Raw genomic sequence first — 27909 nt, 5'->3', positions numbered from 1 at the left:
TCTCGCTAGCGATCTCGCTGTGTGAGAAGTACCCCATAGCATTAGCTTGCCCAGAGCCATTGCTGTCTGAAGAAAAATCTTCTTGTATCACTTATCTACTCTGCTGGGAGACAACACAGAAATCACGCTCTCCTCTCTTCTGACACTGCTTGTGTCCTCTGCTATCACTTCAGTGTAGGAGTCAAATCACTTATCCTTGCTGATGACATTGCCAGGTTATAAGCTGTGTAGTGATGTTAGCTGCAAGGAGAGAGTGTTTTGTGTGTTCTCTCCTGCACTGAAGAGATACCCGAAGAGACGAGCAATGTCAGAAGTAAGGAGAAAGCGATGTGTATTCTCTCTTGCACCGAAGTGATAGCAGAAGAGACTAGCACTGTGAGGAGCGAGGAGTGATACGGTATGTGTTCTCTCCTGCACTGAAGTGACGGCAGGAGAGTCAAACAATGTCAGAACTAAAAGGCTACTTTATACGCAGCGACATAGCTTGCGAAAGCACCCGCCTCCATTGTTTGTGCATCACGGGTAAATTGTTGCCCGTGGCGAACAATATCGCTAGGACACGTAAAACGGACTTACCTTCCTAGCGACGTCGCTGTTGCGGTGAACAACCTATTTTTTAAGGGAGAGGTTCGTGTGCCGTCACAGCGACGTCACACAGCAGCCCGCCAATAGAAGCGGAGGGGCGGAGACCAGCCGCATTAACGGCATGCCCACCTCGTTGCCGGAGGACACAGGAACGCTGTTGTTCGTTGTTCCCGGGGTGTCACACGTAGCGATGTGTGCTGCCTCAGGAACGACGAACAACCTGCGTCCTGCACCAGCAACGATATTTTGAAAATGAACGACGTGTCAACAATCAACGATTAAATGAGTATTTTTGATCGTTAGCGGTCGCTCGTAGGTGTCACACGCAACGACGTCGCTAATGAGGCCGGATGTGCGTCATGAATTCCGTGACCCCAACGACATCTCGTTAGCGATGTCGCTGCGTGTAACAGGGCCTAAAGAGAGAGTGATGTGTATTATCCTGCACTGAAGTGATAGCAGAAGAGACAAGCAATGTCAGAACCAGGGAGAGAGTGATTTGTGTGTTCTCTCTATTTTTATTGTTGCTTGCACTCCTACAAGGCTTTGTGGTTAATTTGAAGTGTAAATAATAGGTGACAGACTCCGTTTAAGAATTCATACATGCAGCTACAATTCAATAAAGTGCATAGTAGAATACATACAAATAAACAATTACCCTATGTATAAAGGCAATTCCTAGTAAAGCATGGCTGAAAAAAAAAGTCACCGATATAAATACATATATACAAATTAAATCCAGAATTACCTATTTGGTGGTGCATTCGCAAGAACAATTTATATACCTGCTAGCAATTAAGTGAAAATACATCTACCACCCATGAGGTCCATGCCCCACTACAATGGAGGCTGATGTATCTTTGAGTTAAGGCATATTATAAGTAGTGATTGGTGAGCACTAAAATACTCGAGTGCTCGTTTCTCGAGCCGAGCAGGCTAGGCACTCTTGAAAGGGCTCAACCCGAGTAACGAGTATAATGGAAATCACTGATTGGGCGCTTCAGCTCTCTGCCCACATACAGCAAGCCATACACAGAGCATTTCTGGGGAGAGGGAGGATGGGCAAGTTGTTTTTTTTCTCTTTTTTTGGACACACTACATCTGAAAACATTGTTTTAGCCCCCAGTGAGAGCCATTCAGAGACTGCAAATGGCTCTCACTAAAGTGCCTGCTCACATCATGCAGTGATGCAAGCATGTGCTTTGTGTTTGTTGGGTCAATGGACGAGACATCCGAGTACCCGTGATACTCGGCCGAGCACAGTGAGTATCCGAGCATCCTGATCTATTATCGAGCAGAGCCGCTCATCATTAATAAGAAATTATTGTGAACTGCCCTTAGATGACTATAATAATCTACTGTAGGTATTAAATATATATTCTGGTCACCCCTTGTATGTACAGCTCGTGCAATTATCCAAATTGTATACATTTAAATATGTATTGTCTTACTTTTATGGAAAAGTTACTTTTTTTGTAAGTTGGCATGCTGAATAAACCATAACAATATTTTATAGCTACAATGTTGCAACATAAAAGATTGTGATTTTTCTCTTCTGTAGCATTAAGGCTAGTTTCACACTTGCGTTGAACGGCATCCGTTGCATTGCGCTGTGTGACAGATGCAACGGATGCGTTGCATATAGTGGCACAACGGATGCAACGGATCATACAAAACAACGGAATCTGCTTTTTTTTGTCTTTACAGTTTTACCGGTGGCAGACTATTATGAACGATCAGCTGATTGCTCACAGCAGCCGCCGCCGGGTGATCAGCTGATTGCTCACAGCAGCCGGCCGCCGGGTGATCAGCTGATCGTTCGGCTGCCGAGAATGTGTGCGGGGGACGTCAGTGACGGGGACTGCATGGCTGGGGACAGGTGAGAGGGTGTGCGTCTGTGTGTGCGTGTGTCTTCCTGTGTGCGTGTGTACATGCGGAGTGGAGTGCGGGAGGGGGCGGAGCCGAGCGCGGAAGTGTCGGGCTCCCTGCACACGTAGCCAGGATAAATATCGGGTAACTAGGCAAAGCACTTTGCTTGGTAACCCGATATTTACCTTGGTTACCAGCGTACACCGCTTAGCGCTGGCTCCTTGCACACGTAGCCAGGGTAAATATTGGGTAACTAAGCAAAGCGCTTTGCTTAGTAACCCGATGTGTACCCTGGTTACGTGTGCAAGGAGCCAGAGAGAGCATGCGCAGCGAAATCCTAAGGATTCCGATGCTCAAAAAACGTTACATGCTGCGTTCCTTCCGCCCGGCGGAAGCAACAAAGGGTCAGCCAGTGGAAGCAACGCAGGTCCATCAGTCGCAATCCGTCATCCATACAAGTCTATGGGAAGCAGCGGAATCCGTTAACGGATTACGCTGGTTTACAAAACGGCGGATTGCGACTGAAGGAAAAAATTGCAAGTGTGAAAGTAGCCTTAGCGGGAAACCACTCGTCAGCCCCAAACTACAACATATCTATACACTGTATATAAGTCCTACAACCAAAATGAGTTACCATCTTATCAAGAATTTATCACAATAAATGTGCCAAAATGTTGTCATTCATGACTTGCAACATATTAATTTTTTGTTTTAGACACTTTTTGCGCCTTGTACCAATTAATAAAGGGTGTGGATTATCAGAATAGCGGCATGCCCTAATGTGTGACACACTGTGCCAAAATGCACCAAAATTGAAGTAGTGTACACAGACTGAAAATACAATCGATTTATCAAATTATATGAACCAGTTTGATAAATGTAACACATTCTAAAAATGTCTAATCTAAAGCCGGCCATACAGATGATATGGATTTTGACAGCACGATACTTTGGCTGACAGTCATCTCGGCCGGCTCGCTCTCATACACAGGGGTGAGAGCCACTGCCATTCTTATCTCTGGGAGAACAAATAGCTTGGCAGTCCGAAATCAGACATACAGGATCGCTCTCACCCGACAATAAATTGTCTGAGGCCCCCATACACATCTGCTGGGGGCCTTTATTTGGCACAGTCGAAGAATTCGACAATATTTATAAATCTGCCCAGATGACTAACTCATCTAGATCATTCATGCTCTATCTAGAGTCATAGTGGTCAGGAGAGACCTTGATGCAACACAACATGCCAATGAAAACCAAAATGACGTTTTGCCAAACTTTTGTACCTGAGGTCTCAACTGAATGTGGACTGATCAACTTAAAAGGGTTTGTACCTTAAGGTGGTGTCACACACAGCGACAACGACGTCGCTGCTACGTCACCATTTTCTGTGACGTTGCAGCGATGTCCCGTCGCTGTCGCTGTGTGTGACATCCAGCAACGAGCTGGCCCCTGCTGTGAGGTCGCCGCTCGTTGCTGAATGTCCAGCTTCATTTTTTGGTCGTCGCTCTCCTGCTGTGACGCACAGATCGCTGTGTGTGACAGCGACGAAATGAAGCGAGCAGGGAGCAGGAGCCGGCATCTGCGGTAAGCTGTAACCAAGGTAAACATCGGGTAACCAAGGTGGTTACCCGATATTTACCTTCGTTACCAGCCTCCGCCGCTCTCACGCTGCCAGCGCCGGCTCCTGCTCTCTGCACATGTAGCTGCAGTACACATCGTGTAATTAACCCGATGTGTACTGTAGCTAGGAGAGCAAGGAGCCAGCGCTCAGTGTGCGTGGCTCCCTGCTCTCTGCACATGTTGCAGCACAGCGACGCGTGTCGTTATGATCGCTGCTTCGGCTACTGTGTTTGACAGCTAAGCAGCGATCACAACAGTGACTTACAAGGTCGCTGCTACGTCACAGAAAATGGTGACGTAACAGCGACGTCGTTGTCGCTGTCGTTTAGTGTGACCCCAGCTTTACTAATAGCTGGGGGTTCAACTAGAAGATAATCTCCTATTTTATAGATTATATATAGAAGATAACTTCACACACTTTGTACAACCCCTTTCAATTATATTATGAGTTTTTCATTTTCAAGTTTGGCTCAGGAAAAAAAAGAGATGACATGTGAAGCACAGAATTTTCGGTATAACATGGGGCACATTTAAGTAGTTATTTCATCATTGGCCTTCACATAAACATCAACAATCAAGTCACATATGTCAGGTAGTATCAGTTTTACCAGATGGAAATCCTTAGTGACCTCTGGCCACATCATTTAGACAGTTCTACTTTTGAATGACATATCGCATGTTTTTCAAGAATGAATTTGGAAACAAAATGTTTTCCACACACATGGCAGGCATAGGGTTTCTCTCCAACGTGCCTTGTTTTGTGCACTTCCAGCTCTGCCTTGCTGAAAAAGCATTTGCCACATATGGAGCAATGCTCAGGTGATGAATGTGTCTTCTGATGTTTTGCTAGAGATGTTTCACTGTAGAAACATGCCCCACACACTTGGCACACGCACAACTTCAAGTCTGTGTGAATGACCTGGTGTTTGACAAGGAATGACAGCTCTGTGAAGCTTTTCCCACATGAAGTACATTTGAAATGTTTATCTACGGTGTGAGTGACTTGATGTCGAGCAAGATCTAAGTTACTGTAAAAGCCTTTTTGGCAACTGGGACAGTGATACAAGATCTCCATAGCGTTGTTACTTTGACGGACTGAGTAGACAGAAGAACTATTGTTTTTGTCATCATCCACATCTGTTTGGAGATCCTCTGAACCAGAAGAAGACAGAGCAATATTTTTGAGCTTTCTTTTATTACAAGCTGGCTTCTTTTGCTCAACCAGTGAAGATGTAGATTGTTGTATAGGATAACTAGGTGTTTTCAGGTCTATATGATCTTTACATGAGACTGCCACTGGTGCTTTGTTGGATGACGCTGGTTCCTCCATATTATGAAGAGATGGATATTTGCGTTTGAGGCCAGTATTTGTGTGATTTCCTCTCTCACATGTGACGGTCTTCTCAATATTATGAGTTGATGGATATTGAGAGGGATCTATAGGTGTATACGTATTGGGTTGTGTGAAATTTTTTCCATCATATGTGGACAGTTCCTTCATAATATGAGGATAACGATGATGTTGTGTATGAACGGTGGATGTATACATATTAGGTCGTGGTTCAACACAAGAAGACTGTTCCTCCATAGCATGAGAAGGATGATGTTGTGTATGATCTGTGGAACTGCTGGAGTTTGCGTGGTGATCATCATATGAGACTGGTTCTTCTTTAATATGATCAGAGTGAAATTGTACAGCTGACTGAGGATTTGGAAGATTTCCTCCATCACATGAGACATCACAGGGTTCTTCCTTGATATCCAAAGAAGAAGAATTTGTATGATCTATTCTTCCATCTTTACATGCAGATACCTTTTCAGTAATCGTTCCACTGAATATATTTTGCATTACTCCAAGGTTATGTATTTTTAGGCTTTCTCTCCCTGATTCAGCTTGCATGGTCATGTCATCTTCTTTTAAAAGATCTGATGTTCCATTATGGAGTAGACCATTTTTACAAATGGGGTCATCTGGAGGAAAAAAAAAAAAAACAGGAAAAACATCAAAACTACTACCTTTGACATCTACAGGATCTGGTTTTGAAGTAGAAAATATCCTTCTCTTACCCAATAATTCAATATTTTGCAGCTTCTCCATCACAATGTCTTTGTACAGATCCTTGTGTCCTTCTATGTACTCCCACTCCTCCACGGAAAAATGGACAGTGACATCCTCACACCGTATAGGAACCTATAAAAAGCAGTGGTATCGTCATCATACACAAGCATTATCCCGTGTTACTGTATAATGTCACAATGTTCCCAGCAGCGCTCACCTCTCTGGTCAGCAGCTGAATGATCTTGTTGGTGAGGTGTAGGATCTTCTTATTGTCCTCTTTAGATGTCACAGATTGAGACGGAGTCAGTAATACATTTCCCAGAGTTCTACAAATCCCTTCTACGATTAGAAGTTTCTTGCTGTGTGTGGTTTGTCTACCAGGCTTCTTAACAATAATATAATCCTGCAGAGACAAGAGATCTATGTACAAACATGGTCTTGAAATCATTCCTGTCCACAGTACATTTTATTTCTGTACATATACAAATATTTCCCCTTCTTGGCACATTTACAGTGGATATAAAAAAAAAGTCTACACACCCATGTTTTGTAAAACAAATTCACTCCAGGAAGAATTATTTCAGAACTTTCTCCACATTTAATGTTTTACACATACCGGAGACACTGAGACACGTAGACCCATTAAAATCAATAGGTCTGCACACACGTGCGTGTTTTCACATGGACCGTGTGGAGAATACGTGTCAGTGTGCTCCACACGTAGACATGTCAGTTTTTCTCCAGCAGCACGGGTGTCACAGTATAGTATAATCCGTGTGACACGTACCGGAGAAAACCACGTTTCTGTGAAATAAAATTAATTTCTACACTCACCTTCTTCAGCACTACTGTCTTCGTCCCTGCTGTCAGTTGATTCCAACCCCCGCTCATTATACTCTTCGCATAGTCACTGCACCGAGGAACAGAAGCAGCAGCAGCAGGGAGTCAGCAGGGCCGGAGATCGCAGAGCGGAAGACATCAACACCACGGACAGCAGCACCAGGGACAGGTGAACATAAAGTTCCTGTTCTCCATGTATTATAAAGGACAGCACACGGAGAACACTCATGTGCCAAAATCACAGCACACGGAGGGCCATACGCACCTTTTACACATCAGTGCAAAACGTGTGTGATTTTTCACGGACTTGTGAAAGATGCCTTAAAACTGATACATTGTTGAAATACACTTTGAAATTATGACAGCATTAAATATTTTGGAAATGAGTCCATCAGCATGGCACATCTAGAATAGGCAATCTTTGCTCATTCTTTGATGCAGTGAGTCCAAATCTGTCAGATTACATGGGCATCTCATGTGTACAGCACCCTCTTCAGGTCACCAACAGATTTTCTATTGGATTCAGGTCAAGGCTCTGGCCAGGCCATTCCAAAATGTTCATCTTCTTTTGGCAAAACCATTCTTTTGTTGATTTACATATATATGTTCAGGGTCGGTGACTTGCAGAAATTTATCTTTTTAGCAGAGGCCATAGGATGTGATGCAAAACTGACTCATTTGGAACTGTTCATGATTCCCTCAAAATTTACTAAAGCCCCAGTTCCAGCTGCTAAAAATCAGCCCCAAAGCCTAATGCTGCCTCCACCATGCATCACTGTGGGTATGGTGTTCTTTTAGTAATGCGTAGTGTTGACTTTGCACCAAACATACCTTTTGGAATTATGGCCAAATAGTTCAACTTTGGTCTCATCAGACCAGAACATGTTTTCCAACATACTTTTTGCAAACTTGGTGTAGATTTTGACAAAACATAGCTGGGCTTTGATATTTTTCTTTGTGAGAAAAGACTTTTGTCTTGCCACCTTACCCTGCAGGCCACATATATGAAAAATCTGGGAGATTATTCTCACATGTAGTACATAGCCAGTACTTGCAAAAAAAATGATGCCGCTCCTTTAACGTTACTGCACGACTGATGGCTGCGTCCCAGACCTGTGTTTGTCTTGTCTTTTCATTGATTTTTGAGGAATGTTCAGTTCTAAGTAATGTCACTGTTGTGCCAAATCTAAGCCACCTATTGATGACATTTTCACAGTTTTTCATGGTATTCTAATCCTTTTCCTGACTGATAACTTTCAACGATAAGATTGCTTTGGTGTGTTGTAAGGTGTTTACGGACCATGGATTTTATTGTAAAATGCAACTAAGAAAGTGATGGCAGCTGTTTACTCACTATTATTTAAATGAGTGTGAATGAGTAATTCTAAACACAACCACATCCCCAATTATATAAAGGTGTTCACACTTATGCAAGTACATTATTTTAGATATATTTTGATTTTCCACCTCAACATGATTTCAGTTTGTTTCTTAATGGATTTGTACAGAATAAGGGTGACCTGTTATATCAACTGTATGCTAGAGCAGAAAATGAAACTATATGAACTATGAGAGTTCACATTTTTACACTAGAAAAGGCCTTAGTATTTTGTCCCTACATAGCGCCACACGTGCCCACGTTTTGTATCTGCATTCAATTAAATGGGCTGAGTTGCAATACTATGCATAACCTGTGGATAAGTGTGGGTCTGATTTTGCAAAAAAAAACTAACAAACAAACATGTCTTTCTACTCCTGGACAATTCTTCAAAATGGCTTCTCCACGATGTAAGCCTAGATAGCCAGAGTCAGGTTACATCCAGTTCTAGGCACGTATTAGGACGTTGCAGCCTAAGGCTATGTGCACACAGTGCGTTTTTCTCGGCGTTTTTCGGGTGCGTTTTTGGCCTCAAAACTGCATGACTTTGCTTCCCCAGCAAAGTCTATGAGTTTTCATTTTTGCTGTCCCCACACAGCGTTTTTTTTCAGCTGCGTTTTTGTGGTGACCACAAAAGCGCAGCATGTCAATTATTCCCGCGTTTTTCACTGCGCTTTTCATCCATTGAGTGCAATGGGATGTTGAAAGACGCAATGAGAAACGCAAATAGCTGCGTTTTGGTGCCTTTTGGTGCGTTTCTAAGACCAAAAACGCAGCTATAAACGCAGGAGGTGGGTAGTAAAGTGACGTGTACAGGAAGAGGATTCCTTCTGTCAGTAAACACAGAAGCGTGAATCCTCCCGGTACCGTCACCGCCGCGTCCACCTCCCGTCCTGTGCACGTCAGCTCCGTGCGGCGCCATGTCTGGGCGGGAGGTGGAAGCGGCTGAGAAAACAAAAGTTAACAGTAGAAAAAAAAAAAAAAAAGTTATCCTCACCTGTCTGCAGACTCCCGGTGCCATGCCCGCTCCCATCTCCTCTCACGGTATCGCCACGCCCGCTCCGGCTGTGTGCAGACGGCCGGGAAAGCTCCGATGGATGCAGGACCTGGCGATGGATCACCTGATGCAGTCACCTGACGCATCAGGTGATCGTAAGTATCGCGGTGATGCGGGCGCCCAGCCGGTATCAGCGGATGCGTCAGGAGACTTCATCCCTGATTACCGGCAGCTGCTGCAGCGATCGGACGGGATCAGACTCCCGCCCCATCGCTCGAGGAGCTGCCGGTAATCAGCACATAAGTGAGTATTTTTTTTTTTATTTTTTTTTTGCACCGATGCATCAGCTGATTGTATAATCGGCTTTTATACAATCAGCTGATGTGTGATGGGATTCAGGAACTTGAACCTGACACATCATCTGATCGCTTTGCCTTCCAGCAAACCGATCAGATGATATTGGATCCGGATTGGACGGCGCGGGACCCTGACCCAGGATTACTGCGGAGGGGGGTTCTTTATTTCAATAAAGATGGAGTCACTAATTGTGTTGTGTTTTATTTCTAATAAAAATATTTTTCTGTGTGTTGTGTGTTTTTTTTTATCTTTACTAGAAATTCATGGTGGCCATGTCTAATATTGGCATGACACTATGAATTTCGGGCTTAGGGCCAGCTATACAGCTAGCCCTAACCCCATTATTACCCGGCAAGCCATCCAGCATCAGGGCAGCTGGAAGAGTTGGATACAGCGCCAGAAGATGGCGCTTCTATAAAAGCGCCATTTTCTGGGGTGGCTGCGGGACTGCAATTCACAGCGGGGGTGCCCAGAAAGCATGGGCACCCTGCACTGTGGATTCCAATCCCCAGCTGCCTAGTTGTACCCGGCTGGACTCAAAAATTGGGCGAAGCTCACGTCATTTTTTTTTTAAATTATTTCATGAAATTCATTAAATAATTTTTAAAAAAAAGGGCTTCCCTATATTTTTGGTTCCCAGCCGGGTACAAATAGGCAGCTGGGGGTTGGGGGCAGCCCGTACCTGCCTGCTGTACCCGGCTAGCATACAAAAATATGGCGAAGCCCACGTCATTTTTTTTGTTTGGGGGGGCAAAGAAATCCTGCATACAGTCCTGGAAGGAGGATGCTGAGCCTTGTAGTTCGACAGCTGCTGTCTGCTCTCCTGCATACACTATTGGATGGAGTAGGCTGAGCCTTGTAGTTCTGCAGCTGTCTGCTCTTCTGCATACACTAGTGGAGAATGAAGAACACATTGAAGAAGGAAATGACATCAGACCTTTTTTTTTTTGTTCACTGATAAAAAACGCATAAGGACGCAGTGAGCAAAAACACAGCAAAACGCAGCAAAAAAACGCACCAAATCGCGGCAAAACGCGTGCGTTTTTTGCCGCGTTTTCTCAACGCAGGTGCGTTTTTGTGCGTTTTTAGCGGCCAAAAACGCACAAAAACGCAGCGTCAAAAAAACGCACTGTGTGCACATAGCCTAACACACTGTTCAATGGATCTGAGCTACGGTTAGCATGACAGTTTACAGCACAGCATGCATACTCACTAAGCAGAGTGTTTATTCTTCTCTGACTGTAAACCCGTCAGGCTCAGTGAGCAAATAAATTATGCAGCTCACTTATGATGCAGCATCTCAGCCTGACTGAACACTTGCTCTATATACAGTAGCTGCTTGAGACAGATGTGTCAGAGAATTTCCTCAGGCTGCCAGGCCATATTTGCCGCGTGCCATTGGAGGTCTAGTGCCTAGGGTGGCAGACTGCAGGAGCAGTGCCAGGAAAAGGAAACTGAACTTTTTTCTTTTACATCTTCCTTCCCATTTTCCACTGGACCGATGTCTCAGTGGGCAGGGGCTGCTTTCAGGGTTTAATGTGCTCTGTGCACATCTTGCATACAGTTCAATGAAAAAGTTTGGGCACCCCTATTAATGTTAACCTTTTTCTTTACAACAATTTGGGTTTTTGCAACAGCTATTTCACTTTCATATATCTAATAACTGATGGACTGAGTAATATTTCTGGACTGAAAAGAGGTTTATTCTACTAACAGAAAATGTGCAATCCGCATTTAAACAAAAATTGACCGATGCAAAAGTATGGGCACCCTTATCAATTTCTTGATTTGAACACTCCTAACTACTTTTTACTGACTTACTAAAGCACTAAATTGGTTTTGAAACCTCATTGAGCTTTGCACGTTGTTCTCCTATTTGAATCTCCTATGAAGAGTGGCATCATGGGCTCCTCAAAACAACTCTCAAATGATCTGAAAACAAAGATTATCTATATATATATATATATATATATATATATATATATATATATATATATATATATATCTATATATATAATTGCCTTATTCTGTCTGTCTGTCATGCTCCAAAATTGTGTCACGGTGACAGTGTCACCGTGACATGTCCTTACGGTGACACAAAGCTGATTGGCCGCTGGGTTCGCCATGGCCCCGCCCCCCCACACGGATTGGCCTCTCGCCCCGGCTGCGCCCCCACACGGATTGGCCAGCCGCTCGCCCAGGCTCTGCCCCCCCCCACAGATTGGCCTCTCGCCCCGGCACCCTGCAGGCATTGGCAACTCGCCCACGCCACGCCCCGCCCCCCTCACGCAATAGACGTTAGCTCTCGCCCCCCCCCCCCCGCATTGCCCGAACTGACACGGTCACGGAGCCACGAATCCCAGGTGAGTACTGTACTCCCCCCCCTTTCCCCCCTCCCCAACGGGAGCCCACATCAGCGTACGCCGCCGCCGTATGCTGGTGTGGGCTCCCGTGCGAGCGGGGGACGTGTTGCGCTGGTAACCATGCTTGCATAGTTACCAGTAAATCAAGGTCCTGCAGCGGCGCGACTTCCACACGCACAAACATAACAGCACACACACACGCATACACACACACATCAGATCGCACTCACTCTCACAAACACCTCACACACACCTCACACACACCTCACACACACATCGCATCCACATACTCACAGCATCCGGCGATATCGCTTGCTTCTCGGCCTCGATACTGTGCTGTTGTGATCTTCCAGGACCTGACGGAGGATCACATGGCCAGAGGCATGTGGTATGTCCGGATGTTGTGAGTATCAGCGCGTATGTGCGATATCGTCAGTGTCTGTGAGTGGATGCGATCGGGTGTGTGTGAGTGGATGCGATCGGGTGTGTGTGAGTGGATGCGATCGGGTGTGTGTGAGTGGATGCGATCGGGTGTGTGTGAGTGGATGCGATCGGGTGTGTGTGAGTGGATGCGATCGGGTGTGTGTGAGTGGATGCGATCGGGTGTGTGTGAGTGGATGCGAGGGGCTGAGGCTGGGGACAGAGAGGGGCTGAGGCTGGGGACAGAGAGGGGCTGAGGCTGGGGACAGAGAGGGGCTGAGGCTGGGGACAGAGAGGGGCTGAGGCTGGGGACAGAGAGGGGCTGAGGCTGGGGACAGAGAGGGGCTGAGGCTGGGGACAGAGAGGGGCTGAGGCTGGGGACAGAGACGGGCTGAGGCTGGGGACAGAGACGGGCTGAGGCTGGGGACAGAGACGGGCTGAGGCTGGGGACAGAGACGGGCTGAGGCTGGGGACAGAGACGGGCTGAGGCTGGGGACAGAGACGGGCTGAGGCTGGGGACAGAGACGGGCTGAGGCTGGGGACAGAGACGGGCTGAGGCTGGGGACAGAGAGGGGCTGAGGCTGGGGACAGAGAGGGGCTGAGGCTGGGGACAGAGAGGGGCTGAGGCTGGGGACAGAGAGGGGCTGATGCTGGGGACAGAAGGCTGATGCTGCGGGTAGAGAGGCTGATGCTGGTGCAGCATGGGGGATGGATTACAATGGGGGGTGCGCAGCATGGGGGATGGAGCACGTTTGGGAGTGCGCAGCATGGGGAATGGAGCACGTTTTGGAGTGCGCAGCATTGCGGATGGAGCACGTTTGGGAGTGCGCAGCATGGCGGATGGAGCACGTTTGGGAGTGCGCAGCATGGCGGATGGAGCACGTTTGGGAGTGCGCAGCATGGCGGATGGAGCACGTTTGGGAGTGCGCAGCATGGCGGATGGAGCACGTTTGGGAGTGCGCAGCATGGCGGATGGAGCACGTTTGGGAGTGCGCAGCATGGCGGATGGAGCACGTTTGGGAGTGCGCAGCATGGCGGATGGAGCACGTTTGGGAGTGCGCAGCATGGCGGATGGAGCACGTTTGGGAGTGCGCAGCATGGCGGATGGAGCACGTTTGGGAGTGCGCAGCATGGCGGATGGAGCACGTTTGGGAGTGCGCAGCATGGCGGATGGAGCACGTTTGGGAGTGCGCAGCATGGCGGATGGAGCACGTTTGGGAGTGCGCAGCATGGCGGATGGAGCACGTTTGGGAGTGCGCAGCATGGCGGATGGAGCACGTTTGGGAGTGCGCAGCATGGCGGATGGAGCACGTTTGGGAGTGCGCAGCATGGCGGATGGAGCACGTTTGGGAGTGCGCAGCATGGCGGATGGAGCTCGTTTGGGAGTGCGCAGCATGGCGGATGGAGCACGTTTGGGAGTGCGCAGCATGGCGGATGGAGCACGTTTGGGAGTGCGCAGCATGGCGGATGGAGCACGTTTGGGAGTGCGAAGCATGGCGGATGGAGCACGTTTGGGAGTGCGCAGCCTGGCGGATGGAGCACGTTTGGGAGTGCGCAGCATGGCGGATGGTGCACGTTTGGGAGTGCGCAGCATGGCGGATGGTGCATGTTTCGGAGTGCGCAGCATGGCGGATGGTGCACGTTTTGGGAGTGCGCAGCATGGCGGATGGTGCACGTTTGGGAGTGCGCAGCATGGCGGATGGAGCACGATGGGGAGTGCGCTGCATGGGGGATGGAGCACAATGGGAAGTGCACAACACACCACACACACACACACACACTGGGAACCACAAACAACTGCCCTACACAGACACCTACACACACAGACAACGCTGCACACACACAACACCCAACACACAAACACCGCGGCACACACAAATATACGCACATACCGCACAATACACACATTGCACAAAACATACCTCCCCCCAAAACACACCACACACACACAAACCGCGCAACACACAACGCTACAGACACACAGCGCTCCACAAACAACGCAACACACATACAACACCGCTCTCACCCCCGTCACACCCAGACAACACCCGGAACACGTACAGCGCCTACACAAACACTTGGTAACTACACACAACATATATATATATATATATATATATATATATATATATAACAAAAATCATACATGAACTACACAATACGTAAATTCTAGAATACCCGATGCGTAGAATCGGGCCACCTTCTAGTATATATATAATTGCCTTATTCTGTCTGTCTGTCTATTTGTCTTGCTCCAAAATTGTGTCCTTACGGTGACACAAAGCTGATTGGCCGCTGGGCTCGCCATGGCCCCGCCCCCCGCACGGATTGGCTGCTCGCCTCGCCTCCTCCCCCCGCATGGATTGGCCGCTCGCCTCGCCTCGGATCCGCCCCCCCCGCACGGATTGGCCGCCACTCACACTCAGACTCAGACTCACACTCAGATTCAGACTCACACGCACACTCAGATTCAGACTCACACGCACACTCAACGCCGCAGACACCCAACACACAAACACCGCGGCACACACAAATATACGCACATAAAGCACAACATACACATTGCACAAAACATACCTCCCCCCAAAATACACACACACACACAACCACACAAACCGTGCAACACACATACACAACGATACAGACACACAGCGCTCCACAAATAACGACACACAACGCAACACACAAACAACACCGCTCTCACCCCCCGCTACACCCAGACAACACCCAGAACATGTACAGCCCCTACACAAACACTTGGTAACTACACACAACAACATCTATATCTATATATCTATATCTATATCTATATATCTATATATATAACAAAAATCATACATTAACTACACAATACGTAAATTCTAGAATACCCGATGCGTAGAATCGGGCCACCTTCTAGTTCAACATAATTGTTCGGGGGAAGGATACAAAAAGTTGTCTCAGAGATTTAAACTGTCAGTTTCCACCGTGAGGAACATAGTAAGGAAATGGAAGAACACAGGTACAGTTCTTGTTAAGCCCAGAAGTGGCAGGCCAAGAAAAATAACAGAAAGGCAGAGAAGAAGAATGGTGAGAACAGTCAAGGACAATCCACAGACCACCTCCAAAGACCTGCAGCATCATCTTGCTGCAGATGGTGTCAATGTGCATCGGTCAACAATACAGCGCACATTGCACAAGGAGAAGCTGTATGGGAGAGTGATGCGAAAGAAGCCGTTTCTGCAAGCACGCCACAAACAGAGTCGCCTGAGGTATGCAAAAGCACATTTGGACAAGCCAGTTACATTTTGGAAGAAGGTCCTGTGGACTGATGAAACAAAGATTGAGTTGTTTGGTCATACAAAAAGGCGTTATGCATGGAGGCAAAAACCACGGCATTCCAAGAAAAGCACTTGCTACCCACAGTAAAATTTGGTGGAGGCTCCATCATGCTTTGGGGCTGTGTGGCCAATGCCGGCACCGGGAATCTTGTTAAAGTTGAGGGTCGCATGGATTCAACTCAGTATCAGCAGATTCTTGACAATAATGTGCAAGAATCAGTGACGAAGTTGAAGTTACGCAGGGGATGGATATTTCAGCAAGACAATGATCCAAAACACCGCTCCAAATCTACTCAGGCATTCATGCAGAGGAACAATTACAATGTTCTGGAATGGCCATCCCAGTCCCCAGACCTGAATATCATTGAACATCTGTGGGATGATTTGAAGCGTGCTGTCCATGCTCGGCGACCAAACTTAACTGAACTGGAATTGTTTTGTAAACAGGAATGGTCAAATATACCTTCATCCAGGATCCAGGAACTCATTAAAAGCTACAGGAAGCGACTAGAGGCTGTTATTTTTGCAAAAGGAGGAGCTACAAAATATTAATGTCACTTTTATGTTGAGGTGCCCATACTTTTGCATCGGTCAAATTTTGTTTAAATGCGGATTGCACATTTTCTGTTAGTACAATAAACCTCATTTCAATCCAGAAATATTACTCAGTCCATCAGTTATTACATATATGAAACTGAAATAGCTGTTGCAAAAACCCAAATTGTTATAAAGAAAAAAGGTTAACATTAATAGGGGTGCCCAAACTTTTTCATATGACTGTAAATAGAAGGGCTGTTCTGATAGTTGGATCAGCAGAATTTATAGCTGATCACTTGGTACACTTGCAGCACTTTAGCATCGCCTCCATAATAATGTGTAAGGCTATGTGCGCACTAGGCGTTTTTACCCGCGGATTTACCCGCGGTTTTGCTGCAGAAATTTCTTGAGAAATGTTTGAAATCTTTCTGTAGACATTTCCCAGCAAAACCTATGGGAAAAAAAAAATAGCTGTGCGCACGCTGCGTTTTTTTCTCAAGAAAAATTGTTTGTGAAGATTTTCTTGAGAAAATGTGCATGTCACTTCTTTTCCGCAGGTATTTCGCTCCATTCACTGTAATGTAATCGCGAAATTCCGGGGGTATACCGCAGGTAGCAAATGATGTGCGGTATACCCCCGGGATTTACCTGCGATAATGCTCATCGCTGCCTGCGGTTTTGCAGGAAGTGATGTCATTATGACAGAAGAGGAGGAGGAGCAGAGTAAACACACACACGTCACACTCCCTGGACGCCGCACAGAAGCACTTCCTTGTGACGTCCGGCGGGTGCCCGTGCAGTCTGTGTCCCACTCCAGCCCCGCCGCTGACAGCACAGCAGTGTCAGTGTATGCCCGCAGTATCAGCAGCTTGTCACGCTGTAGCGCAGCAGTGCGTGCAGCCGCGGGGATGCCGAGCGCTGCTGTCAGGAGGTGAGATGAGATCATTACCTGCTGTGACGATCTCCTGCCTCCTGACGTCACAGGCTCTCGCGATACTGCTGACAACGCGGCGGGCAAAGAAGTCAGTGACAGTGCTGACGTCAGCAGTACAGGAGATGATCACAGCAGGTAATGATCTCATCTATCCTCCTGACAGCAGCGCTCGTCATCCCCTGCAGTGACCTGGGCTATTGATGTTAGCTCAGGTCACTGCATTCCTCTCCCAGCCAATGGGGAACATTCTGTTCTTCATTGGCTGGGACAGTGACTATGGTATGGATTGCCGTGGGACCCCCCCTTTATTGGATTACGCCGGACGTGGAATTGATTGTTCTTTTCAATAAATTGGTGAAAGAGGGAATGTTTTGGGGAGTGTTTTTTCAAATAAAACTTTTTTGTTGTCTATTTTTTATTTCTTACTGACTGGGTTCGTGATGTCGGGTATCTGATAGACGCGTGACATCACTAACCCCAAGGCTTGATGCCAAGTGACATTACACATCTGGCATCAACCCCATATATTACCCCGTTTGCCAACGCACCAGGGCACGGGATGAGTTGGGGCGAAGCGCCAGGATTGGCACGTCTAATGGATGCGCCACTTCTGGGGCGGCTGCGGCCTGCTATTTTTAGGCTGGGGAGTGTCCAATAACAGTGGACCTCCCTAGTTTGAGAATACCAGACCACAGCTGTCCGCTTTACCTTGGCTGGTAAGCCAATTTGGGGGGGAAACCCCACGTTTTTTGTTTTACATTATTTAATGTAAGATAACAGCGTGGGTGCCCTCTGTTTTGGATTACCAGCCAAGGTAAAGCTGCCAGCTGTGGTTTGCAGGCTGCAGCCATCTGCTTTACCCTAGCTGGCTACAAAAGATGGGGGGACCTCATGTCGTTTTTTTTTAATTATTTATTTTATGGCTAAATACAAGGCTAGGCACCCATTAGTGCCACATGAAAGTCACTAAAGGGTGCCAGCTTAGAATATTCAGGGGGGTGGGACATTATATAGGTCTTTCTCATCTATCTCTCTATCTATTCATCTATCTTTCCCTCTATCCATTATCTGTCTATCGATTATCTATTATCTATATTATTTATTGCATTTACAGCATTGAAAAAAAAAATCGCAGGGACCAACCTGCGGAAAAAAACGCGGCAAAGGCAGGTGCGGTAATCTTCAACTCCCAGAAGTTTCTCAAGAAATTTTCTTGAGAAAAATCACTTTTCTAGTGCGCACATAGCCTAATACTGACAAAAATGACTTTCTGGTGATGGGTTGGGGTGTTGTAGACAATCTAGCGGTCTGAGATAGCAAACTCTATACACATCTATGCTGTTCCTGCATCATTGTGATGTATGGGTGTGGATTGCCCTCTGCAAGCAATCAGGCAGGATTGTGTTCACTGTAGGTGAGGGGGTCTGGTTGAGTATTCACCTGTACAGTATGTAGTAAGTGCAAAAATGTACACACATTATAATTACTCTGTAAACATCATGTCTAAGCAGAATGTACATATGATGTATGTTCTGTCAGCGAACACTCCACAAGTTCATGTATCACACACACAATGTACAGTGGGTACGGAAAATATTCAGACCCCTTTAAATTTTTCACTCTTTGTCTCATTGCAGCCATTTGGTAAATTCAAAAAAGTTCATTTTTTTTTCTCATTAATGTACACTCTGCACCCCATCTTGACAGAAAAAAAAACCCAGAAATGTAGAAATTTTTCAAACTTTATTAAACAAGAAAAACTGAAATATCACATGGTAATAAGTATTCAGACCCTTTACTCAGACATTCTTATCTAAGGCTGGCTTCACATCAGCGTTTTTTTGCCTTAAGGCAAAAAACGCAAACTTCATGTTACTGGATCCTTTTTTTTTTTTTGAAGAACAACGCATGCCACCACAAGTGACCTGAACGTTTTTTAACTGGATCCGTCTACCGGATCCAGCATAAAAACGGAGCGTTCACTTGCGTTTGGGTGCTTTTTTTTTTTGCTTAGTTTTGACGGATCCGTTTTTATTCTCAGAATCTATGTCATCTGCCATTACGTTTTGCTACATGACCGCTGACAGCAGACACAGACAGAGTCATGTAGCAGAGCTGAATGGCCGCTGACAGCAGACACAGACAGAGCCGCACGATCAGAATGAAGTCGGATGAACGTCACCCTACTTCATTGTCATCCCGCGGCTCTGCCTGTGTGTCATGGGCTGATTTTCAGTCACCGGTGAAGGTTTCCCCTGAGTGACTGAAGTGATGTGCGCTAACAGCGGTGCCATCACTGAGGTTACGCGCGGCCACAGCTGAAGTCCTCCACCTGAGATCTGTGGCCGCGGGTAACCTGAGTGATGTCACCGCTGAAGCACGACTAACTTCAGTTGCTGTGGGGAGCTCACAGACAACGGTCGTGGTCTGTGACCGCTCTCTGTTAGCTTCTGATCAAGCAGAGCTGGATGCGACGTGCGACCTCTGTGGATTACGTCGGACCAGGAGGGGTATTTGGGGACTTGAATAAAGTGGTGAAAGAGGGTGGGTTTTTTTTGTCATTTATTTCAAATATAGGATTTTTGGGTGTACTTCTTTATTTTCTTTAACTTACAGGTTAATCATGGAAGGTATCTCGTGTAGACGCCTGCAATGATTAACTTCTTATTACCCCGATTGCCACCGCACCAGGGCAATTCGGGATGAGCCGGGTACAGTCCCGGGACTGTCGCATCTAATGGATGCGGCAATTCCGGACGGCTTCTGGCTGATATTTTTAGGGTGGGGGGCTCCCCATAACGTGGCGCTCCCCATCCTGACAATACCAGCCTCCAGCCGTATGGCTTTACCCGTGCTGGTATGACAATTGGGGGGAACCGCACGTCGTTTTTTTTTAATTATTTATTTAATTTACTGCACGATACAGACCCGCCCACCGGCGGCTGTGATTGGTTGCAGTGAGACAGCTGTCACTCAACGTGGGGGCGTGTCTAACTGCAACCAATCATAAGCGCCGGTGGGCGGGGGAAGCAGTGAATATAGATGAAATAATGAGCGGCCAGCTTTTTCAACAGAGGAAAAGCCGCCAGAGCTTTGACAGCGGTGCCGTGCCGGTGATCGGTGAGTATAAGAGAGGGGGGGAGGGATAGACCGACAGAGAGAGAGAGAGAGAGCGATGACAGGGAGACAGAGAGACCAACAAAGAGGGAGACAGAGACCGACAGAGAGAGAGAGAGAGATACAGACCGACTGACAGAGATAGAAAATGACCGACATCAACAGACCTCATTCATTTCCAGTGGTTTCAGCAACATGCGATAAATGTATTTAGAAAAACGCATGTCACTAGGATGGTGTGTGTGCAGTCGTGTGACATACACTTTTTTTTCACGCACCCATAGACTTTCATTGGAGTGACTCACGCGAGAAACTCACCAAAACGCTGCATGCTGCGATTTTTTTCTCAGTCCGATTTGGACTGAGAAAAAAAATAGCAGATGGGAGCTGCCACACTGATTAACATGTGTCCGATTGCAATGCGAGAATCTCTCGCATTGCACTCGTGCGAGATAATCGCAAGTGAGAAGCCGGCCTAACATTGATTCTATCTTTCAAACTAGCTAACTAAATAGATATCAAACTAACTCTCTGTTTTTAACTTTTGATTTTTCTATCTAATTTTTTGGAATAATATATCATTCAATATATCGATCTCTATATCTATGTATTTAGCTATCTTTCATTGTATATTTAATTTAACTTAATATTGTAATCTTCTATAATCAACTGAAATAATCTAATTAACTATTTTTCTATTTAGCTATTTATCTTTGTGTGTGTATATATATATATATTTATTTTTTTTTTATTTTTTTTTTAAATATATATAAAAATATATTTGATTTATTTATTAGAAAAAAGAAAAAAAAAAACTAAACCTCCCTCATCTCATTTTTTAAACCCTCGATCTCTTGGACTCACTACCGTTCAAACATTCACACAATCTACTCATCTGTATATGTTATTTTTAAGGGGGTCCTTTTAATAAAAAATAAAAAAGATAGCTAAACCAATAGTTAGATAATGAAGAGATACATAGATATATAGATCGATAAAGAGATATATATAGTAAGATAGATAGATAGATGCATTGTAAAATATATATATATGGGAAGTAAGCAAGATTATGGAAATAAATATATAGAATTTGATAGAATTTTATTTTTTAAAAAAAATAAAATTCTAAGACAGTTTGATATATTGCTATAGATAGATAAAGATAGAAGAATATAGATAGATATAATGTTAAATATAAATATAGATATTGAGATATATATACCGTATTTTTCGCACTATAAGGCCCGTTTCACACGTCAGTGAAAAACACTGACGTTTTTCACTGGCGTGTAAAACACGCACATGTCCCTGCGTGTGCCGTGAATCACGGCACACGTGGGTTGTCTAAGTGCAATCCGGACTCCGTTCTCTGTGGCCCGTGATTGCACTTAGAAATTAACTCACCTGTGCGCGCTCCCGCTCTCCATGGTGCTGAACGCTTCCGCGATGCAGCATCCGGCCGGCGCTGACCCCCGCAGCAGCTGCTTCCGGGTCGGCTGTGTTGTGCATCATGAATATGCGCCACATTAATGAGCCGGCTCAGAAGCAGCCGGCAGAACAGGCTGCAGAGAGCGTCGCTGGAGCCGGGTGAGTTAAAATGATTTTTATTTTAGAAGCACGTTTTTTTTTCTGGCATGTGTTTCACGGATCACACCACTGCGTGGTCCGTGGGACATCAGTGATGCCAGAAAAAAATGGACATGTCTCCGTGCGGCAATCACGCACACGCGGGTACGCCGCACGGAGACACGTGCAGTGAAAAATCACTGATGTGTGAGCAGACCCATTCATTATAATGGGTCTGCGTATGTCAGTGATTCTGGTACGTTTAAAAAAAAAAAGCACAAACGTACCAGAATCACTGACATGTGAAAGAGGCCTAAGAGGCACCGGACCATAAGACGCACCCTGGTTTTGGAGAAGGAAAATAGGAAAGAAGGGAATTTTGTTTACTTACCGTAAATTCCTTTTCTTCTAGCTCCAATTGGGAGACCCAGACAATTGGGTGTATAGGCTATGCCTCCGGAGGCCGCACAAAGTACTACACTAAAAGTGTAAAGCCCCTCTCCTTCTGCCTATACACCCCCCGTGCTCCCACGGGGTCCTCAGTTTTGGTGCAAAAGCAAGAAGGAGGATAAAAAATTATAAACTGGTTTAAAGTAAATTCAATCCGAAGGAATATCGGAGAACTGAAACCATTCAACATGAACAACATGTGTACACAAAAAAACAGGGGCGGGTGCTGGGTCTCCCAATTGGAGCTAGAAGAAAAGGAATTTACGGTAAGTAAACAAAATTCCCTTCTTCTTTGTCGCTCCATTGGGAGACCCAGACAATTGGGACGTCCAAAAGCAGTCCCTGGGTGGGTAAATAATACCTCATAATAGAGCCGTAATGGCTCCGTCCTACAGGTGGGCAACCGCCGCCTGAAGGACTCGCCTACCTAGGCTGGCATCCGCCGAAGCATAGGTATGCACCTGATAGTGTTTCGTGAAAGTGTGCAGGCTCGACCAGGTAGCTGCCTGACACACCTGCTGAGCCGCAGCCTGGTGCCGCAAGGCCCAGGACGCTCCCACGGCCCTGGTAGAATGGGCCTTCAGCCCTGAGGGAACCGGAAGCCCCGAGGAACGATAAGCTTCGAGAATTGGTTCCTTGATCCACCGAGCCAGGGTTGATTTGGAAGCTTGTGTCCCTTTACGCTGGCCAGCGACAAGGACAAAGAGTGCATCCGAGCGGCGCAGGGGCGCCGTACGAGAAATGTAGAATCTGAGTGCTCTCACCAGATCTAACAAGTGCAATCCTTTTCACATTGGTGAACTGGATGAGGACAAAAAAAGAGGGGAAGGAGATATCCTGATTGAGATGAAAGGGGGATACCACCTTAGGGAGAAATCCCGGAACCGGACGCAGGACCACCTTGTCCTGGTGAAACACCAGGAAAGGGGCTTTGCATGACAACGCTGCTAGCTCAGACACTCTCCGAAGTGAAGTGACTGCAACTAGGAAAACCACTTTCTGCGAAAGGCGTGCGAGAGAAATATCCCTCATTGGCTCGAACGGTGGTTTCTGAAGAACCATCAGCACCCTGTTCAGATCCCAGGGTTCTAACGGACGTTTGTAAGGAGGGACGATGTGACAAACCCCCTGCAGGAACGTGCGTACCTGTGGAAGTCTGGCCAGGCGCTTCTGAAAAAAACACAGAGAGCGCAGAGACTTGTCCCTTAAGGGAGCCGAGTGACAAACCCTTTTCCAATCCGGATTGAAGAAAGGATAGAAAAGTGGGCAAGGCAAATGGCCAGGGAGAAAAACCCTGATCAGAGCACCACGACAAGAATATTTTCCACGTCCTGTGGTAGATCTTGGCCGACGTTGGATTCCTAGCCTGTCTCATAGTGGCAATGACCTCTTGAGATAATCCTGAAGACGCTAAGATCCAGGACTCAATGGCCACACAGTCAGGTTGAGGGCCGCAGAATTCAGATGGAAAAACGGCCCTTGAGACAGCATGTCTGGTCGGTCTGGTAGTGCCCACGTGTGGCCGACCGTGAGATGCCGCAGATCCGGGTACCACGACCTCCTCGGCCAGTCTGGAGCGACGAGGATGGCGCGGCGGCAGTCGGCCCTGATTTTGCGTAACACTCTGGGCAACAGTGCCAGCGGAGGAAACACATAAGGGAGTTGAAACTGCGACCAATCTTGAACTAAGGCGTCTGCCGCCAGAGCTCTGTGATCGTGAGAACGTGCCATGAATGCCGTGACCTTGTTGTTGTGCCGGGACGCCATGAGGTCGACGTCCGGCACCCCCCAGCGGCAACAGATCTCCTGAAACCCGTCCGGGTGAAGGGACCATTCCCCTGCGTCCATGCCCTGGCGACTGAGATAATCTGCTTCCCAGTTTTCCACGCCTGGGATGTGAACTGCAGAGATGGTGGAGGCCGTGGCTTCCACCCACATCAAAATCCGCCGGACTTCCTGGAAGGCTTGCCGACTGCGTGTGCCGCCTTGGTGGTTGATGTATGCCACCGTGTGGAATTGTCCGACTGAATTCGGATCTGCTTGCCTTCCAGCCACTGCTGGAACGCTTTCAGGGCAAGATACACTGCCCGTATCTCCAGAACATTGATCTGAAGTGAGGACTCTTGCTGGGTCCACGTACCCTGAGCCCTGTGGTGGAGAAAAGACCGCTCCCCACCCTGACAGACTCGCGTCCGTCGTGACCACCTCCCAGGATGGGGGTAGGAAGGATTTCCCCTTCGATAATGAAGTGGGAAGGAGCCACCACCGAAGGGAAGCTTTGGTCGCCTGAGAGAGTGAGACGTTCCTGTCAAGGGACGTCGGCTTCCTGTCCCATTTGCGTAGGATGTCCCATTGAAGAGGACGCAGGTGTTCCATGCCAAGGTATGTCAGCGATTGGGCCGGTGTCAGATTTGACTTTGGAAAATTGATGATCCACCCGAAACTCTGGAGAGTCTCCAGAGTAGCGTCGAGGCTGTGTTGGCATGCCTCTTGAGAGGGTGCCTTGATCAGCAGATCGTCCAAGTAAGGGATCACCGAGTGACCCTGAGAGTGGAGGACCGCTACTACAGTAGCCATAACCTTGGTGAAAACCCGTGGGGCTGTTGCCAGGCCGAACGGCAGTGCCACGAACTGCAGGTGTTCGTCTCCTATGGCGAAGCGCAAGAAGCGCTGGTGCTCTGGAGCAATCGGTACGTGGAGATAAGCATCTTTGATATCGATCGATGCAAGGAAATCTCCTCGGGACATTGAGGCGATGACGGAGCGGAGGGATTCCATCCGGAACCGCCTGGTCTTTACGTGTTTGTTGAGCAGTTTCAGGTCCAGGACGGGACGGAAAGACCCGTCCTTCTTTGGAACCACAAACAGGTTGGAGTAAAAACCGTGACCCTGTTGCTGAAGAGGAACAGGAACCACCACTCCTTCTGCCTTCAGAGTGCCCAACGCCTGCAGAAGAGCCTCGGCTCGCTCGGGAGGCGGGGATGACCTGAAGAATCGAGACGGGGGACGAGAGGTGAACTCTATCTTGTAACCGTGAGACAGAATGTCTCTCACCCAACGGTCTTTTACCCGTGGCAGCCAGGTGTCGCAAAAGCGGGAGAGCCTGCCACCGACCGAGGATGCGGAGTGAGGAGGCCGAAAGTCATGAGGAAGCCGCTTTGGTAGCGGCACCTCCGGTGGTCTTTTTAGGACGTGACTTAGACCGCCATGAATCGGAGTTCCCTTGATCTTTCTGAGGCCTTTTGGACGAGGAGAATTGGGACCTGCCCGCGCCCCGAAAGGACCGAAACCACGACTGCCCCCTCTTCTGTTGGGGTATGTCCGGTTTGGGCTGGGGTAAGGATGTATCCTTTCCCTTGGATTGTTTGATGATTTCATCCAAACGCTCGCCAAACAACCGGTCGCCAGAAATCGGCAAACTGGTTAAGCGCTTTTTGGAAGCAGAATCTGCCTTCCATTCCCGTAGCCACAAGGCCCTGCAGAGTACCACCGAATTGTCGGCTGCAACCGCTGTACGGCTCGCAGAGTCCAGGACAGCATTAATAGCGTAAGACGCAAATGCCGACGTCTGAGCGGTTATGGACGCCACCTGCGGCGCGGACGTGCGTGTGGCTGCGTCAATTTGCGCTTGACCTGCTGAGATAGCTTGTAGCGCCCATACGGCTGCGAATGCTGGGGCAAAAGAAGCGCCGATAGCTTCATAGATGGATTTCAACCAGAGCTCCATCTGCCTGTCAGTGGCATCTTTGAGTGAAGCCCCATCTTCCACTGCCAGTATGGATCTAGCCGCCAGTCTGGAGATTGGAGGATCCACCTTGGGACACTGAGTCCAACCTTTGACCACGTCAGGGGGAAAGGGATAACGTGTATCCTTAAGGCGCTTAGAAAAACGCTTATCTGGACAAGCACGGTGATTCTGGACTGCCTCTCTGAAATCAGAGTGGTCCAGAAACATACTCGGTGTACGCTTGGGAAACCTGAAACGGAATTTCTCCTGCTGAGAAGCTGACTCCTCCACTGGAGGAGCTGAGGGAGAAATATCAAACATTTGATTGATGGACGCAATAAGATCGTTCACTATGGCGTCCCCATCAGGAGTATCAAGATTGAGAGCGGCCTCAGGATCAGAATCCTGATCAGCTGTCTCCGCTTCATCATCCAGAGATTCCCCCCCGCTGAGACCCTGAACAATATGAAGATGTCGAGGGAATTTCCAAGCGAGCTCGCTTAGTCGGGTCTGGGGCTGGGGTCTGTGTCAGAGACCTCACCCTGGGATCTATGAGACACCCCGGGGGGACCTTGCTGGTCCAACTGAGGGGGGCCAGGGAGCAATGAATCAACAGTGCCCCTGTGCTGAGATACCGGTCTGGACTGCAAGGCTTCTAGTATCTTAGCCATAGTCTCAGAGAGTTTATCTGTAAAAACTGCAAACTCCGTCCCTGTCACCTGTACAGTGTTAGCAGGTGGTTCCCCCTGGGCCCCCCTTAGCAGGGGCTCCGGCTGAGTAAGTGCCACAGGGGCCGAGCAGTGCACACAATGAGGGTCAGTGGAACCTGCCGGTAGCGGGGTCGTACATGCGGCGCAGGCAGCATAGTAAGCCTGTGGTTTGGCACCCCTGCCTTTTGTGGGCGCCATGCTGTTGTCTTCTCTGAGGAACACAATAGGGTATATAGCCAGAATCAACTGTGCACCATACAGTGTAAAGTATATCCTATAAACATATAATTTATAATTACACTTCTGTACAAATGGGGCTAGCACCACAGGTGCTGTTTACCACCCGCTTAAAGCGGTTGTGAGGCCACCAGAATCCCTGCCTGGGTCTCCCAGAATCTGTCCCCCTCTGCAGCGTTCAAGGAGCTGACAGGAATGGCTGCCGGCGTCCTGAGGAGAGGAGGGAGCCGTGGGCGTGACCCAGAAAGTGCGGGAACTGGTGCCCCACTGTGCACAGTGAGAGGGGTGGAGTATGCAAAGCATGCTCCAGCTCTCAGTGCTGCTCGTCCTGTGCAGCGTCCCGCCCTTCCCCTGACTGGCAGGGCTGGGGGCGGGAGGAAGAAAGACTAGGCCGCAAAAGCCGGGGACTCGAGTAATAAGCGCGGCCGCCGTACAAGCGCGGCCGGCGCGGAAGTCCCCGGCGCACTACAAGTCCCAGCCGCGCCGCAGTGTTAACAAAGGCAGCGGCGGTCAGCGCGGTAGTCCCCCATACACAACACACTCAGCGACGCTGCAGTGTGTAATGGCACATTTAACACGGTCAGCGCCGCGGTCCCCGGTGCACTAGCACACCCAGCAATGCTGGAGTGTTGCTGTGCGCGGTTCCCACGGGGACACAGAGTACCTCCAAGTAGCAGGGCCATGTCCCTGAACGATACTCGGCTCCTATCCAGCAGGGTCCTCAGGAGCTGTGGATGGAGCACGGTCTCAGTGCCTGGAGACCGGCTAGGATCCCACTTCACCAGAGCCCCGAGGGGGATGGGGAAGGAAAACAGCATGT

The 27909-nt window shown here is 47.8% G+C and overlaps 1 protein-coding gene across 1 annotated transcript in view; it reads right to left on the bottom strand.

The window, feature by feature from the left end:
- Positions 1-2737: 2737 nt before the first annotated feature.
- LOC142311199 (uncharacterized) overlaps positions 2738-27909 on the bottom strand; it is a 42744-nt gene continuing 17572 nt past the window's right edge. The window contains exons 3-5 of the mRNA XM_075349394.1: positions 6354-6539; positions 6145-6268; positions 2738-6048 (exon numbers count right to left, since the gene is read on the bottom strand). Of these exons, the coding sequence (XP_075205509.1) occupies positions 4718-6048; positions 6145-6268; positions 6354-6539 (1641 nt within the window). The 3' untranslated portion in view covers positions 2738-4717. The remainder of the gene's footprint in view (positions 6049-6144; positions 6269-6353; positions 6540-27909) is intronic.

The sequence above is a fragment of the Anomaloglossus baeobatrachus genome, chromosome 5 (genome assembly GCF_048569485.1).
Source record: "Anomaloglossus baeobatrachus isolate aAnoBae1 chromosome 5, aAnoBae1.hap1, whole genome shotgun sequence".
Taxonomy (NCBI): domain Eukaryota; kingdom Metazoa; phylum Chordata; class Amphibia; order Anura; family Aromobatidae; genus Anomaloglossus; species Anomaloglossus baeobatrachus.
This window is presented reverse-complemented; position numbering and strand designations above follow the sequence as displayed.